At 47.1% G+C, this 13,225-nt stretch overlaps 1 protein-coding gene across 2 annotated transcripts in view; it reads left to right on the top strand.

Annotated features, from left to right (window-relative positions):
- The window catches only part of C5H4orf51 (chromosome 5 C4orf51 homolog), a 32,820-nt gene extending 31,013 nt beyond the window's left edge, over nucleotides 1-1,807 (top strand). The window contains exon 6 of one of the 2 annotated variants that reach the window (XM_059264294.1): nucleotides 1,585-1,807. In XM_059264294.1, coding sequence (XP_059120277.1) covers nucleotides 1,585-1,665 — 81 coding nt within the window. In that variant the 3' untranslated portion in view covers nucleotides 1,666-1,807. The other variant, XM_059264295.1, reaches the window with a different exon arrangement.
- The last annotated feature ends 11,418 nt before the right edge of the window (nucleotides 1,808-13,225 follow it).

Genomic DNA, 13,225 nt, shown 5'->3' with positions numbered 1-13,225 from the left:
GGATCTAGGGACTGTGTAGACACTGTAGATCTAGGACTGTGTGGACACTTGTGGATCTAGGGACTGTGTGGACACTGTGGATCTAGGGACTGTGTGGACACTGTGGATCTAGGGACTGTGTAGACACTGTGGATCTAGGGACTGTGTGGACACCAGTGGATCTAGGGACTGTGTGGACACTGTGGATCTAGGGACTGTGTGGACACCGGTGGATCTAGGGACTGTGTAGACACTGTGGATCTAGGACTGTGTGGACACTTGTGGATCTAGGGACCATGTAGACACTGTGGATCTAGGGACTGTGTGGACACTGGGAGGCACGCTGTTGTGGGGAGATACTTGCAGGGCCCAAAGCTGTCTATTGACAGTTCCTCGTGTGCTCCGTCAAGGGCTGCTTCTCTGGAGGGCTGGGGCTCACTTCTGGGAAGGGGGTGAGTTCTTGAAAGCATGCAGCTCTCAGCTTCCTCCTGGGAGTTGTCTGAGAGAATGATTAACTACTATTAAATAATTCCCTCCTGCTGCGTGGAGCTGCTCTGAGGCCAGGCAACTCCACGGCCAATCACTGTCACAGCTGTGCTGAGGGACACTTGTCCTCGTCAGGCACTTTCCTGAGCCCTCCTCTAAATACATTTTCATACATTTTTGTGATATACTAACAGTACAAAATCGTTTTCTCTCTCCCCCTCTCTCCCTCTCCCTCCCTCCCTTCCTCTTCCTCTTTCCCTTCCTCCCCCCCTCTCCCCTTGTCATATGCAATAAATATGGGGGACTTATCTGAGAAATGTTGAGCCTAGCATCCTGACCAAAATATTTCAACTTTAAAATAAAATTTTAATTACTTTGTTATTTTTTTTTATGTGTATGAGTGTTTTGCTTGCATGTATGTCTGTACACTACACGTGTGCCTGATGCCCTCAGAGCTGGAAGGCAGCTCCAACCTCCTGGAACTGTGGTTACAGACGGTTGTGAGCCATCATGGGTGCTGAGAATAGAACTCAGGTCCTCTGGAAGAGCAGTCGGTGCTCTTAACCACTGAGCCATTCCTGTAGCCCCCAAATTTAAACTATTTTTAAACAGGCACTGATGTTTTGGGAAAAGAAGCTGCCAGGTCACCAATACTCTTACTTTTAAAAAATATTTGCTTGGCGACTAGCACCTTTGGTAACTGTCCTTGAATTATTTATATTCTTGGGACCTAACTTGAAGAAGATCATGATGTAGGACTGAAAAGCAGACAATTCACACCCAGGATTATGACTAAGGAGGTGGCTGGAAGTAGACAAAGGGTGAGCAGGGAAGAGGGATTCTAATCAGTAGGTCGTTAGTGAGCCTAAGAGTTCTTTCCTTTCTAAATTCGTCCTGCTTATTGATCTGTCCTTCGTGAACTGAGGCACAATAGACGAAACAGAAAGGTTTTTTTTGTTTTGTTTTTTTTAAGATGGAAGAAAATGCAGAAGCAATCCCAGGCCCTGCTCGTGAATGATGTCTGGTTTGAAAGAAGCAATTTAATTCCCAATTTTGTGGGAACAGTGACTTTTGAGGATGAGCGAGTGTTGACAATCGGACCATTTTGTTTCCCTCCAGCTTGGGCGACAATGGGATTATGAAAGCAAGTTTGGCTCCTCGGAGGACTCAGAGGGGGATCGAAACTCCTCCGATTACTGAGAAGGCTCACTGCTCATCTTGAACTGAGGAAGAAGGAAGTCCCAGAGCTGCGGCCCTAGTTTCTGCGTTAACCGGTTAAGACAGGAGGTTGGAGGAGGCCTTGGTTGGGTGTGCACCTAGGGAAGACCATGCTAGAAACTTCCCTGGGTTTCATCTCTCGTTCTTTTCCTCGTGTGTGTGTGTGTGTGTGTGTGTGTGTGTGTGTGTGTGTGTGTGTGTACTGATGTGGAGGGGAGTTGTCATAATCATGAGTAAATGTTCCTTTAACGTAAGTGCCCAGACTCACATTCTGCTGCAGGAACCTTGCAAATGATGGCTGTGCTCTACGTCTGAGAAAGACTTTTCTCTTTCCGGAGGCATCACTCAGAAGAGAAGGCGCCAGGTTTCCCTCCAGGCAAAGAAATGTGGCTGGGCCGCCCGCCCCGCCTTCGGCCCCGCCCACGGGCCTTCGGCCCCGCCCACGGGCCTTCGGCCCCGCCCACGGGCCTTCGGCCCCGCCCACGGGCCTTCGGCCCCGCCCACGGGCCTTCGGCCCCGCCCACGGGCCTTCGGCCCCGCCCACGGGCCTTCGGCCCCGCCCACGGCCTGCGCCTCCCTGTCCCCGCTGCGCTGCCCCTGCGGGGTCCCCACGCAGCCCCCCGGTCGCCCCGCAGCACAGCGCTGGGCGGGACCTGGCGCGGAAGGAACAAGGCCACGGAACAGGCCCTGCTGGCAGTTCCCTCCTCTGCCAACCCGCCCTTCGGCGCTCCTGATCCCGCCTGTCCCCCGACTCATGGCTCCTGCTGCACAGAAAACACAAAGTCGCACCCTAACCCCTAGCCGCGCCCCACACGACCCAGCCATTATTATTATTATTTTTTCCTTTAGCCCCAGGTTGGGCTAAATACATTCGCTGGAAGCCATCTGGTCTGCTTCCCGGGAACCCTTCATGTGGTTTCCATTAAGCTCTCCAGAACCGTGCATTGAAAACGCTGCCCAGGGCCGCTCAGGAGCCTCCCCTGTCTGCCCTGCACGTGCAGAGCGAGGGGACCTCTGGGTAGGCGCCCAGGCTGGCACCCAAGGACCATGCCCTAGTGACTGCGCGTCGCCACTCCTAGGAATACACTTATCCATGGCAAGGCTTTCTCAGGGCCCCAGTGTTCGGTTTTTGCCGCATGCGAGCCAATTTGTTAGAATTCTTTTTCGATTCTAAAAATCAATGTCAACAGCTTTACAGACGAATTTTCAGAAATAACCTGGCCACAGAAACTCAGTGTGACCAGCCACATTGGTAGGGCTGAGTCTGCCTTCTACGCCTGTCCCTGACTGCCCCTATCCACATAGGAGAAAAAAAAAAAATGTTAGCTTATGGAAAAACACTGCCTCACACAATGAGTTAGGGTTTATAGTACAAGATAAAGGAGACAGGCCGAGTTAAGCAATCCTAGTGCGCTGTATCTACAGAGTTCCTTAGGGTTTATTAAAGATTACTCAGTTTATTGAGGAGACTGGAAAATGGAGGGACTTGAGAAGGGTCACATGACCCGTGAGGAGAGTACTATCACTACTGTGGCCTAAGGAAAGAGTAGAAGGGGACCTGGCCGCCAGGTGCTTTCAGGCAGCTAAAAGGATTCTGGTCAAAAGGAATTAATCTGTGGCGTCCTGTTCTCCCCCGTCTTCCCAACAAGCAGAGTTTTTTCCTTTCCTCGGTCCGCACCGCCAGCCTGGGTTTCCTCCCTCTCTTTTTTTTCTTTGCTTTCTTTCTGTTCTCTTCCCACCCCCACCCTGGCCGGGTGATTTTATTTGGGATTTTAAAATGAAACCAGGTGCTGCGTAAAACAAAGGCAAAGTAATAACAAGGAAAGACGACCCAACGCCCAAGGAATGTGCTGAGTTTTATGACTCAGGCTGTCCTGGCAAAGAACTAGGGGTGACATGGAGAGGTGGGTGGCACCAAGCGAAGACCGTACATGGCAGCCCTGGCCTCCCCAGATAGGGTGGTCAAGGCAGCCTGTGACTCACTCTGTAAAACCGGAGACTCTTGTTCATTGTGGAACAAGGCTTCCCAGGCTAGAGCCAAAGGATGTCAACTTTTCCCTGAGGGGCCAGATCCATGTGATGGAGCCAGGGCTACCCTGAGGTTTGGAGAACACACCCTAGGCAAAATGCCACCCCTTCCCCCAGGAAGAGGCAGGCTTAGCGACTGAGCCAAGGGCGCTGGTGCCTTTAGGAGATGAATAACCTGTAGGCTTTAAAGAGACAAGGAAATTAGCATGCCTTGTGCTGGGGACAACGGCTTGGAGTCCTGGGTCTCAGGATTGCTGGAGTGCCTCGGGCGGAGGAGGGGGCTAAGAGAGTGGAAAAGCTTGTGGATGATGAAGGGGGTTCTGGGTGCCATCCTAACGTAGCCAGGAATAACTACCTCAAGGGGTGGGCTGTGCATAAACACTCAGGGAGACACCCAGGCAGACATGCACACATTCTGAGGATTCTTTTCAAATGAGCATAGTAATGGAGTGAGGTGTACTTTTTTTTTTCTGTTACTAAGAGACAGGCTTAGAGTGCAAGGGGAAGGTCTCTCCCAGCAGGGTGGGGGAGGGGCCTGAAACTGGTGACAAGGGTCTGCCAGGCTCTCTGCCTGAGCAGAACCAACTGGACGGTCTTCCTTCTGGTGTCCCTCACTCCAGAGAAGGCTGTCAGGTTTGGGATGAGAACACTGACTGTCGTAAATGAGATTTCCACATGGAGAAGCCTCGAGGAACGGACGCTTGTTTCCTCTTTTCCTTTTTTCCATTCTATGAAATACCCACCACCAAGCTATGCTGACTATTCCATAATTTCGGGGAAATCTCTGCTTAACTTTGTCATCAAAGGCTACTTACCTGGAAAAATACAGTCTAAGAACTGTGACTTCATAAATATTTATAGTGTGAACAGGCGACACTCCAATTTTGTTGGAGAATGGGCCCATTCAGTTTTATTTATGATGTGACACTCGGGTGAGTGGCATCCGTCATGTGGATCGGCCCTGCACTCCGTCCCTCTGAAGCATATTTATGGAGTGACTATGCCTGTGAATGCTTGCTATATTTAGGTCTTCTCTCCACTTAGCCTTCCTAAGCTCCAAACAAGCAAAAAGCCAAGGGACTGGTACAGGGGAGACCTGATCCCTAATGACAAGGCACAGGCTCTTGAACGTGTGCTATGGGGACAGTTGAAAAATCGAGAGAGATAATTAAAATGGGAAGCTAGTTGCTAGTAAGTGGTCTCCACTGAGGTGGTTTGTTGGGCCTGCACCTCACAGACACGGGCTCTCAGCTGGGCCCACGAGGCATTGGCAGGTGAGAGGCAGGCGCAGGTGGATGCCTATGGGATTCTCTCCTTTTGAGAGCGTCCTCTGCCCCACACAACCAGGCAGGCCTACACTCTGCCTCCCATGGCTCTGAGGGCAGGACGGTGGGGCTCTGGGGCCTCCATTGAGTTAAAGTCTCTAGTATAAGGAGAGGCTTAACCTCTTGGCCACCCCGGCCCTGGGTTGGAGCTAGCGGCTGTCCACCATGCGACGTGGAGGAATGGACCCCCTAGTCTACAGCTCCAAATGCTCTGGCCTGAGCACTTCCTGCCAGACACAGGCCTACTTTGGGGCCAGTGTCTGCCTCCCGCCGGCTTGGTCATCTATTGTTTATCCTGGGTAGGGCAAGGTCTTGGCACAGGGGGCATGAAGTCTTGCCAGCGGTTTATTTTTAGAGACAGGAAAATGTCCGCTTTCTGGCAGCTGTTCTTTTTCTGGCACGCACGAGGGATGGTGTAAAAAAGTTCAAGTGAGAGATTCCAAGCCTTAAATTCATGGCATATGACACAGGCAATCACGCTGTGAGTGTCTCAACAGAAACCTTGTGCAGCCTAAGACTGCTCACAGACAGCCTCCTGGGCAGAGCAGAGGCCCTGCTACTCCACCTGGGGGTGAAGGGCCTCAAGACCACCAGCCAGTCTGGACACCCCCACAGTCTCTTTGAGCATATCAGACGGCCTGAAATATTAGTTTTTGATTCTCATTTTCACCCTTGTCAATCAGTCCAGAGCCTAGTCCAAGTTGTTGGGAGAGAAAAGGAGGCGTCTCCAGCCAGCTTTCCCAGACCCGCTGACATGGTCACAATGGCTGTTAGCAGCCAGTTTCCACCAAGGAGCACATGGGCAGAATCAGGGCCTGCATTTCTAGGTCTTAATGGGAGTAACAGTTTTCCAAATACGGTTCCCCCTTTAAACACACTTTTTGTGGGCTCTGTATTCCAGCTACCAACAATCTATCTGAAAGCATTTTGTAAGCAGTAATGACATATTGTACAAAGCAAAAATGGAAAGAAAGAAAAGCAGAAAATCAGATTGTGTTTTCTGACCTTCTTTTCTCCCCAGCCCTTGGGAAAAGATTGTTTTCTAATTATAAAAATAACATAAATGTGTGATCCTTTCCTGCTCTTATAGCCCATGACTACATTCAAGTTCATTTTCCTTCTTGGAGTAGATTCTCTTTTATCCTCGGTCCTTTTCCTCTGGAGAAGTGGAGAGATGATAATCATCTCTGGGGCTTGTGTAGAAACTCCCCCTTCTGGTGTGTGTGTGTGTGTGTGTGTGTGTGTGTGTGTGTGAGAGAGAGAGAGAGAGAGAGAGAGAGAGAGAGAGAGAGAGAGAGAGAGAGAGAGAGAGAGAGAGAGGTGGGAGAAGTTTGGCTCTTTATCCAGCTGGATTTGAATTTATTTTTCCCGAGTATTTCTACACCGTGTCTGGTTGGTTTCTGGAAACTGCTGTGATTAATTTAAGTCTCTTGCTTATTATGATCTCACCCCTTCGTAAGGAATCTCTCCAAATCCTGAATCCTGCTGCACCTTGAAGGATTGTCCTTGTCCCTCTCAGTCCCTTGGTGTTCTGGAGTGTCATAGAATTATGTGGACCTGCTGATTTGGGCAATTTATTTCCCCTGGGACTAGCTGAGAGCTTGGTCTTGTCTTTAGTATGGATGTGAGACTAGGAAGTTATTGGATCTGTGTAGTTCCTAGTAGTACTGAGGAGAGCGGAGGGGCTGTGGACTTGGGCATAGGAAGAACTTTAGGTAGTTGTAGAGAAAATGAGAAAAATAAGTCTAGGGAAGGATTTTTGTTAGTTTAATAAGAAAAAATGGCTAAAGAAGATTCTTAATTTTTATGTGTGTGTGTGAATGTCCTCATGTTTGTGCACAGTGTGCATAAGAGGTCAGAAGAAGGTGTCAAACCCCTTGGAACTGGAGTTACAAGCACTTGTGAGTCCCCCCTGTGTGGTGCTGGGGTCAGAACTCCATCTGTAAGAGCATCAAGTGCTCTTAACCGCTGAGCCGTCTCCAGCCTGCCCAAAGAAGATTGTGTTTTTAAACTTGGTTTTTCTTTTTTTGTTTTTTTTTTCGAGTCAGGGTTTCTTTGTGTAGTTTTGGTTCCTGTCCTGGATCTCACTCTGTAGACTAGGCTGGCCTTGAACTCTGCCTCTCCAGTGCTGGTATTAAAGGTGTGCACCACCACCTCCCAGCCTTGTTTTTAAACTTTGAATGCACATGAAAAATTTGCTCTTCCTTTGGGTGTTTCATGGAGGAATAAGACTTGAATTGGTCATGTAATATCTCATAAGATCTGTACTGCATATGCTATATAATGTATTTGTGAGACTTGTGTTGTGATTTACTATTGAGACTGATCTCTAAGACTGCCTTAGATTAATGGGAGTTGTACAAACAATTGTTATTGGTTTTTTTTTTTTGTTTGTTTGTTTTTTTGTTTTTTCGAGACAGGGTTTCTCTGTGTAGCTTTGCGCCTTTCCTGGAACTCGCTTTGGAGACCAGGCTGGCCTCGAACTCACAGAGATCTGCCTGGCTCTGCCTCCCGAGTGCTGGGATTAAAGGCGTGCGCCACCACCGCCCGGCGTTTGTTATTGGTTTTACTAATTAAACAAATGTTTCTCTCTCACATTTTGTCTTTCTTACTTCCCACCTCTAAATCCAGGCTGCCTTTTTATTTCATTAAGACCGAGTCTCACTCTACACCCAGGCTGTATGGAGCTCTTGACCACAACCTCTGAGTACTGGGGTTAGAGGGGTGTGCCACTGTGTCTTTTTAGTACAATGAAGAAGTGGAGTTGGGTGCTCTAAGGTCCTACTGCAGCCTATTTGGTGTATTTAGTGCTGTTTAGTGTGGCCCTTTCCGGTGCATGTGTGCGTGTATGTGTGTGTATATGTGTGTGTGTGTGTGTGTGTGTGTGTTCTAGTCTTCATGGGACCAAAGTAGAAATGTAGTCTTAAGGACTAAACAGGCTGAAATCCTAGTCAAGCCCTCCTGACCTCTCTGGATGCCTACTTCTCTAGACTGAGGAGTTTGTTCAATAGATCTTCTAGGTCCCTCCATTGCAAAGGATGTGTGAGTGAGCAGAGGATGTGTGTGTGAGCAGAGGATGTGTGTGTGAGCAAAGGATGTGTGAGTGAGCAAAGGATGTGTGTGAGTAAAGAATGTGTGAATGAGCAAAGGATGTGTGTGTGAGCAAAGGATGTGTGAGTGAGTAAAGGATGTGTGAGCAAAGGATGTGTGTATGAGTAAAGGATGTGAGAGTTAGCAAAGGATGTGTGAGTGAGCAAAATATGTGTGAGTGAGTAAAGGATGTGTGTGTGAGCAAAGGATGTGTGAATGAGTAAAGGATGAGTGAGGAGTGAGTAAAGGAAGGAGTCTTTGGAAAATGAGACTTGGTCTTTCTGTTCAGCCCACAACAGTATCTCTGAGCCAATGATATCAGAATCCTCAAATGGAGTTCAATAGTCCACGGGTGATGAGGGGCATCCGGTAAACACGGTCCCTTTGCATCCTAAGGGGCTGAGGTCACCAGATCAAACTTCCCTCAGCATCTCTTCCTTTCTGGAATGTAAGGATTTCCCCCTTAGATACAGAGAAATGTGTTCCAACTCATGATTTCTTTTCTGACAAAAATGTGAGTGTGAGATTTTAGTATTTTTAGATTTTTAATTCTTTTGTGTGGGTGACTGCTCGGGTGTCGTGGTGCCTGTGTGGAGGTCAGAGGACAGCTTGTGGGAGCTGAGTCCATTCTTCCACCGTATGAGTTTCTGGAATGAACTCAGGTGGTCAGGCGTGGCAATGAGGCTTTTACTCCCACGGAGCCTTCTTGCTGGCCCATGAGGGCTTTATAGCTGTGTTTTACAAGTAAGAACCACACATTTCCTTGATAACCTCAGGATGTTATTTTCTATTCTTTGTCAATTAAAAAATTATTTATCTTTATGTATATGAGTGTTTTGTCTGCATGTATGTCTATATATCATTGGCATGCCTGGTGCCTGTGGAGGCCAAAAGACAGTATCAGATCCCCTGGCACTGGAGTAATAGATGATTGTCAACTGCCATGTGGTGCTGGGAATTGAACCTGGGTCCCTAAAAGAGCAGCCAGTGCTCTTAACGGATGAGCCATCTCTCCAGCCCCATGTTAATCTTTTATTAATTGTAGCTGCTCACTCTCCAGATTCTGCCATGCCCTTTTTTCTTTTTTGAGACAAGGTTGTCCTGGATCTCCCTGTGTGGCCAAGGATAACCATGAGTTTTGCGTGTCCTGCCTCCACCTTCCTAGGGCTGAGATTATAGGCCCACTCCATAACACCCACTTTATGCTATGTGTTGGGGACTGAATTGAAGGCCCATGCATGTTAGGTAAGCACTCTACCAGCTGAGCTGTATCCCCAGCCCCCTCCGTTCCTTATGTTAAATAACTAATGCTCTATACACTGTATGTGAACAGACTGCTGAAGTTAGGTGCCCAAAGAAAGAATTATTATTTTTTAAGAGAGAGAGATTCTGAAATAATAACCACCCCTTGTATTAAAATTTTGTTTTCATAAAATGGCATTTAGAAAAGCAAAGCCACTTCTAGAACACTTGTGACAAATATTTAGCAGATATAATTACTGCAAAGTAGTCCCTTCAAACCCCTGAAAGTGTGACTTGCTCCGAATTTGCTACTTTGAGGTAACACACGTACGCTCAGCACGCAAATCGTGGTCTTCGAGGTTCTGCCAGATGGTCCCTTCAGAATAAACGCTTTCCACATGAGAATGTTTATATTTGTGTTTCTGGCATGAATTAATACTCTTCTCATGATATTTAATATAAAACAGATTATTTTATTTCTGTCTCACGAAACCAAGTACCTTCCCATTCTGTCTGGTGAAGGTTCTTTTTCTCCTGTTGGTGAGGTGGCAGCCAGTGTGGGCTCTGGACAAGGAAGCCCTTTCTCTCCAGCCAGAATGGCACACAGCCGAGAAGGATTTGAGATTCATCTGTCTCCATGAAGGCTGGGTTAGCCTCAGCAAGAGTGGCAAGAGGCCAGGGAGCCACCATGGACATCCTTTAAACTCCTAGACTTTCCTTCTAGCTGATGTTCTGGACCTGGAGACTGTCTGGACTCTCTGGCTATATTCATCCTGTTGCTGAAAACTATCGAATTCCCTGCTAAGTCTCCGTTTTTTCCAGCCTGGAATCCTTACAATTGTGGCCACGGCAGGAGATGACTTCCTCTCCTTTGATTTATGTTTTGCATGTAGGAGGAATGGTACTGAGCTCTAGTCATGCAGCTTTCTATTTCTTGAGATGCCTTTGGCTGATAGACACTGGGCCTCGCAAACAGTAAGTGCAGGGCTGGTTCAGAACAGGCTTCTTGCCCTTCAAAGGTGAGTTTAGTCCAAAGAAATGTGAAAAATTGGTGTGGACTGTGGCTGGAGATTCTAAAGCCTGCAGCTGACTTTTCTCCTCTTGGAAGGAATTCAACATAGGGAACAGGAAAAGTTTAGAAGGGAGGGGAAAGGTTGGGATCCGAGGCAAGAACTAGATATGCATGAGCTTGAGTTCTTTCACTATTGAACTTAACGCAAGGCCGAGTTTTCTTCTCACTGGTCACTGCCTTCGCACCTCCAAGTCACTCTAACTTACCAGAATCTGGCTTCTGTCCATGGTCTGACACTGAAATGATGTCCTTGAAAGTCACCAAGGTATATCTTCGTGGTAAAGACCGTGCGACTCAACCTCCCTGTACTGATCTCTCTGCAAAGTGTCTCAGAATTCTCTCTGTCCTCAGTTTCTGTCCTCGATTGAGATTTCTCTGGTGAGTTCTTCTCCTTCTTCAGAGCTGCTACCCACATCTCCACCTCTCCAAATTTGGCGTCTTCCAAGGTTCTGCCTTAAGATCCTTTGTTGTCATGACAGTTGAGTTGCTACCATAGTGTTATCAACTGTACTGTCTTCAAATATCATCTTTGAATCTACAGGCCTGATTGTGAACTTATTTATAGGCCCTGGAACCATTTCCTTTCTAGAATGTCCTAAACAGAAGAGTCTATTGTGATATACCTGGTGAAGATGTGGAGGACCTCTAGGAGTTAAGAGTGGAAAAGACTAGGCTGGAGAAGTGAATGGCTCAGGTGGTTAAGAACATTGGCTCCTCTTGCAGAGGACCCAGGTTCAATTCCCAGCACCCACAGCAGATCACAACCATCCATAACTCCAGTTCCAGGGATCCAACACCTTCTTCTGACCTCTACAGGCACCAGGCACACATGTGGCACACACACATATATACAGACAAAACACTCATGCACATAATATAAGATGTATCTAAAAAAACAAAAAAAAAAAAGAGTAGAAATGAGTTGGGTAAAGTTATTAAGTAGTTAGCAGGTAAAGTAAATAGGGCTCTGGAATGGATTTGCTGTCCAAAGAGAGGAAGGACAGAGAGGGAAGAGAAGAGAGAAGGGGACAGAGTGAATCAAGTTTTGTGCCTTGAGCACCTTGGAGAGTGGGTGCAACCTTACTGGAGTTAGGGAGTTTGTGTTCAGTCACAGCATTCTCAGTGTCTCTTGTAGTCTGTCATGGACTAGAGGGCTTTCAGTAGGAGGGAGCAGGGTTCATGACCTTAACAAGGGAACCGAAGCCCTTCACAAGCTGGCTTTGTTTGGTCTCATTGTAGTTTTTCCAGTGCAGCAGACTCCACAAGGCTGTTTTTCACCTTGCCTTTGCTCAAGCTGTTCTTTCAATCTGGAATATTCTTCCCACGTTTCCTGCTTAGGAAAGTCCTCCTTTAGTTTGCACTTCACTTTCTCAGATCTCAAAGAGCCTCCTCCTCCCCATGAACATGAATGTTTCTGGGTTATAGGGAGTCTCTCTCAGGATGAGCCCAGCCCTACCCATAATCCATTGCCTTCTTCATCATTATTACCCACCCCTGCTCTTCACAACCTAAAGTTTCTGTCCCCGCATATAGGAAGAAGAACACAGAATCACATATGTACATAGATAAGAATTAATCTCTGTCCAATATTTTATCAACATTTTTGTGTCTTTCTCGGTATTATAATGCAGGTTTTCAAATATGCACCTCTTTTATTGGTTGGCAATTCTATTTTTTTTTTCTTAAGACAAAGTTTCTCTGTGTAGCCCTGGCTGTCCTGGAACTTGCTCTGTATAGCAATGAGGCCAGGAAGGGATGGGAGAGAAGTAGTTGTTAGAGCAGACTTGGACTCACTGTGGAATATGGTCAACTGGGATGGAAAGTTTGAATTCTACATATAGAATTCTCTAACACAAAATCATGTATGTGCATATTTAGCCTCTTCTGCACAGGCAGACAAGCCAAACTGTTAAGTCCTTCATCAGCAGGAAATTATCACTCTGCTCGTTGAAAAGATATATGGCCTCTGTGTAACTGAGACTCCGGCATACTTAGCCATGCTGTATGCCTGTATCTGGTGCCATAAAGAGATGGGGCCTTGACTGACAGTCCAGGGATGATCCACTGCTGTTCCCATTTGTTTCACTGTAGGGAAGATGGGAAACGGGGGCCTTTTGATTAATGAGATTTCTTTGGCCCTTAATTATTCTTTTCATATGTTAGCCTCCTACATCAACTTGCTTTTATTTTGGGCAGCACAAGGAAAAAAATGAAAAGATATTGTCTTCCAGTATGAGGCCTGGAATAGCAAAATTGATGACCTTCCTTCTGGATGCTCACACATGTATGTTTATTTATACCTAACACTATACACATCGTCTATGCATTCTTTAGATATGTGTCCCATGCTATCTATCTGACCATCCATCAGTTTCTGCTTCTTCAATCCTCCTTTGGTAAGAGGATTTGATCTAAAGTATTTGAATTTTTGATTAGCTCTTTTCTGTGAAAGTAGAGAGTCACTATCTAACCCGGAGTTTTTGAGGGAATTGCATACACAGAGAAAATGATTGCTGAGTGTAATATTTTCATTCCAAATTGAGGTTCTCAATTGTGTTGTAGAACCCCCTTCACAGTGTGCTGGGGTCTGTGAGAGCCACGGGGTGCCTTTGCTTGGCTTGATGCTAGTCTGGGCCCTTGTCTGGGCTTCCTGGCTCATAGGGCCACCCAAGCAGGAAGCAGCTTACATCCTTGACATAGTTTTTCTAAAGGAATCCTAGAGTGTAGTGGGTGGCTGTTTGAGCCATGCCCTGAGGCACCTCCTCTAGGGAGGCAGCTGTAGCTG

The sequence above is a fragment of the Peromyscus eremicus genome, chromosome 5, assembly GCF_949786415.1.
Source record: "Peromyscus eremicus chromosome 5, PerEre_H2_v1, whole genome shotgun sequence".
In the NCBI taxonomy this organism is placed as follows: domain Eukaryota; kingdom Metazoa; phylum Chordata; class Mammalia; order Rodentia; family Cricetidae; genus Peromyscus; species Peromyscus eremicus.
This window is presented reverse-complemented; position numbering and strand designations above follow the sequence as displayed.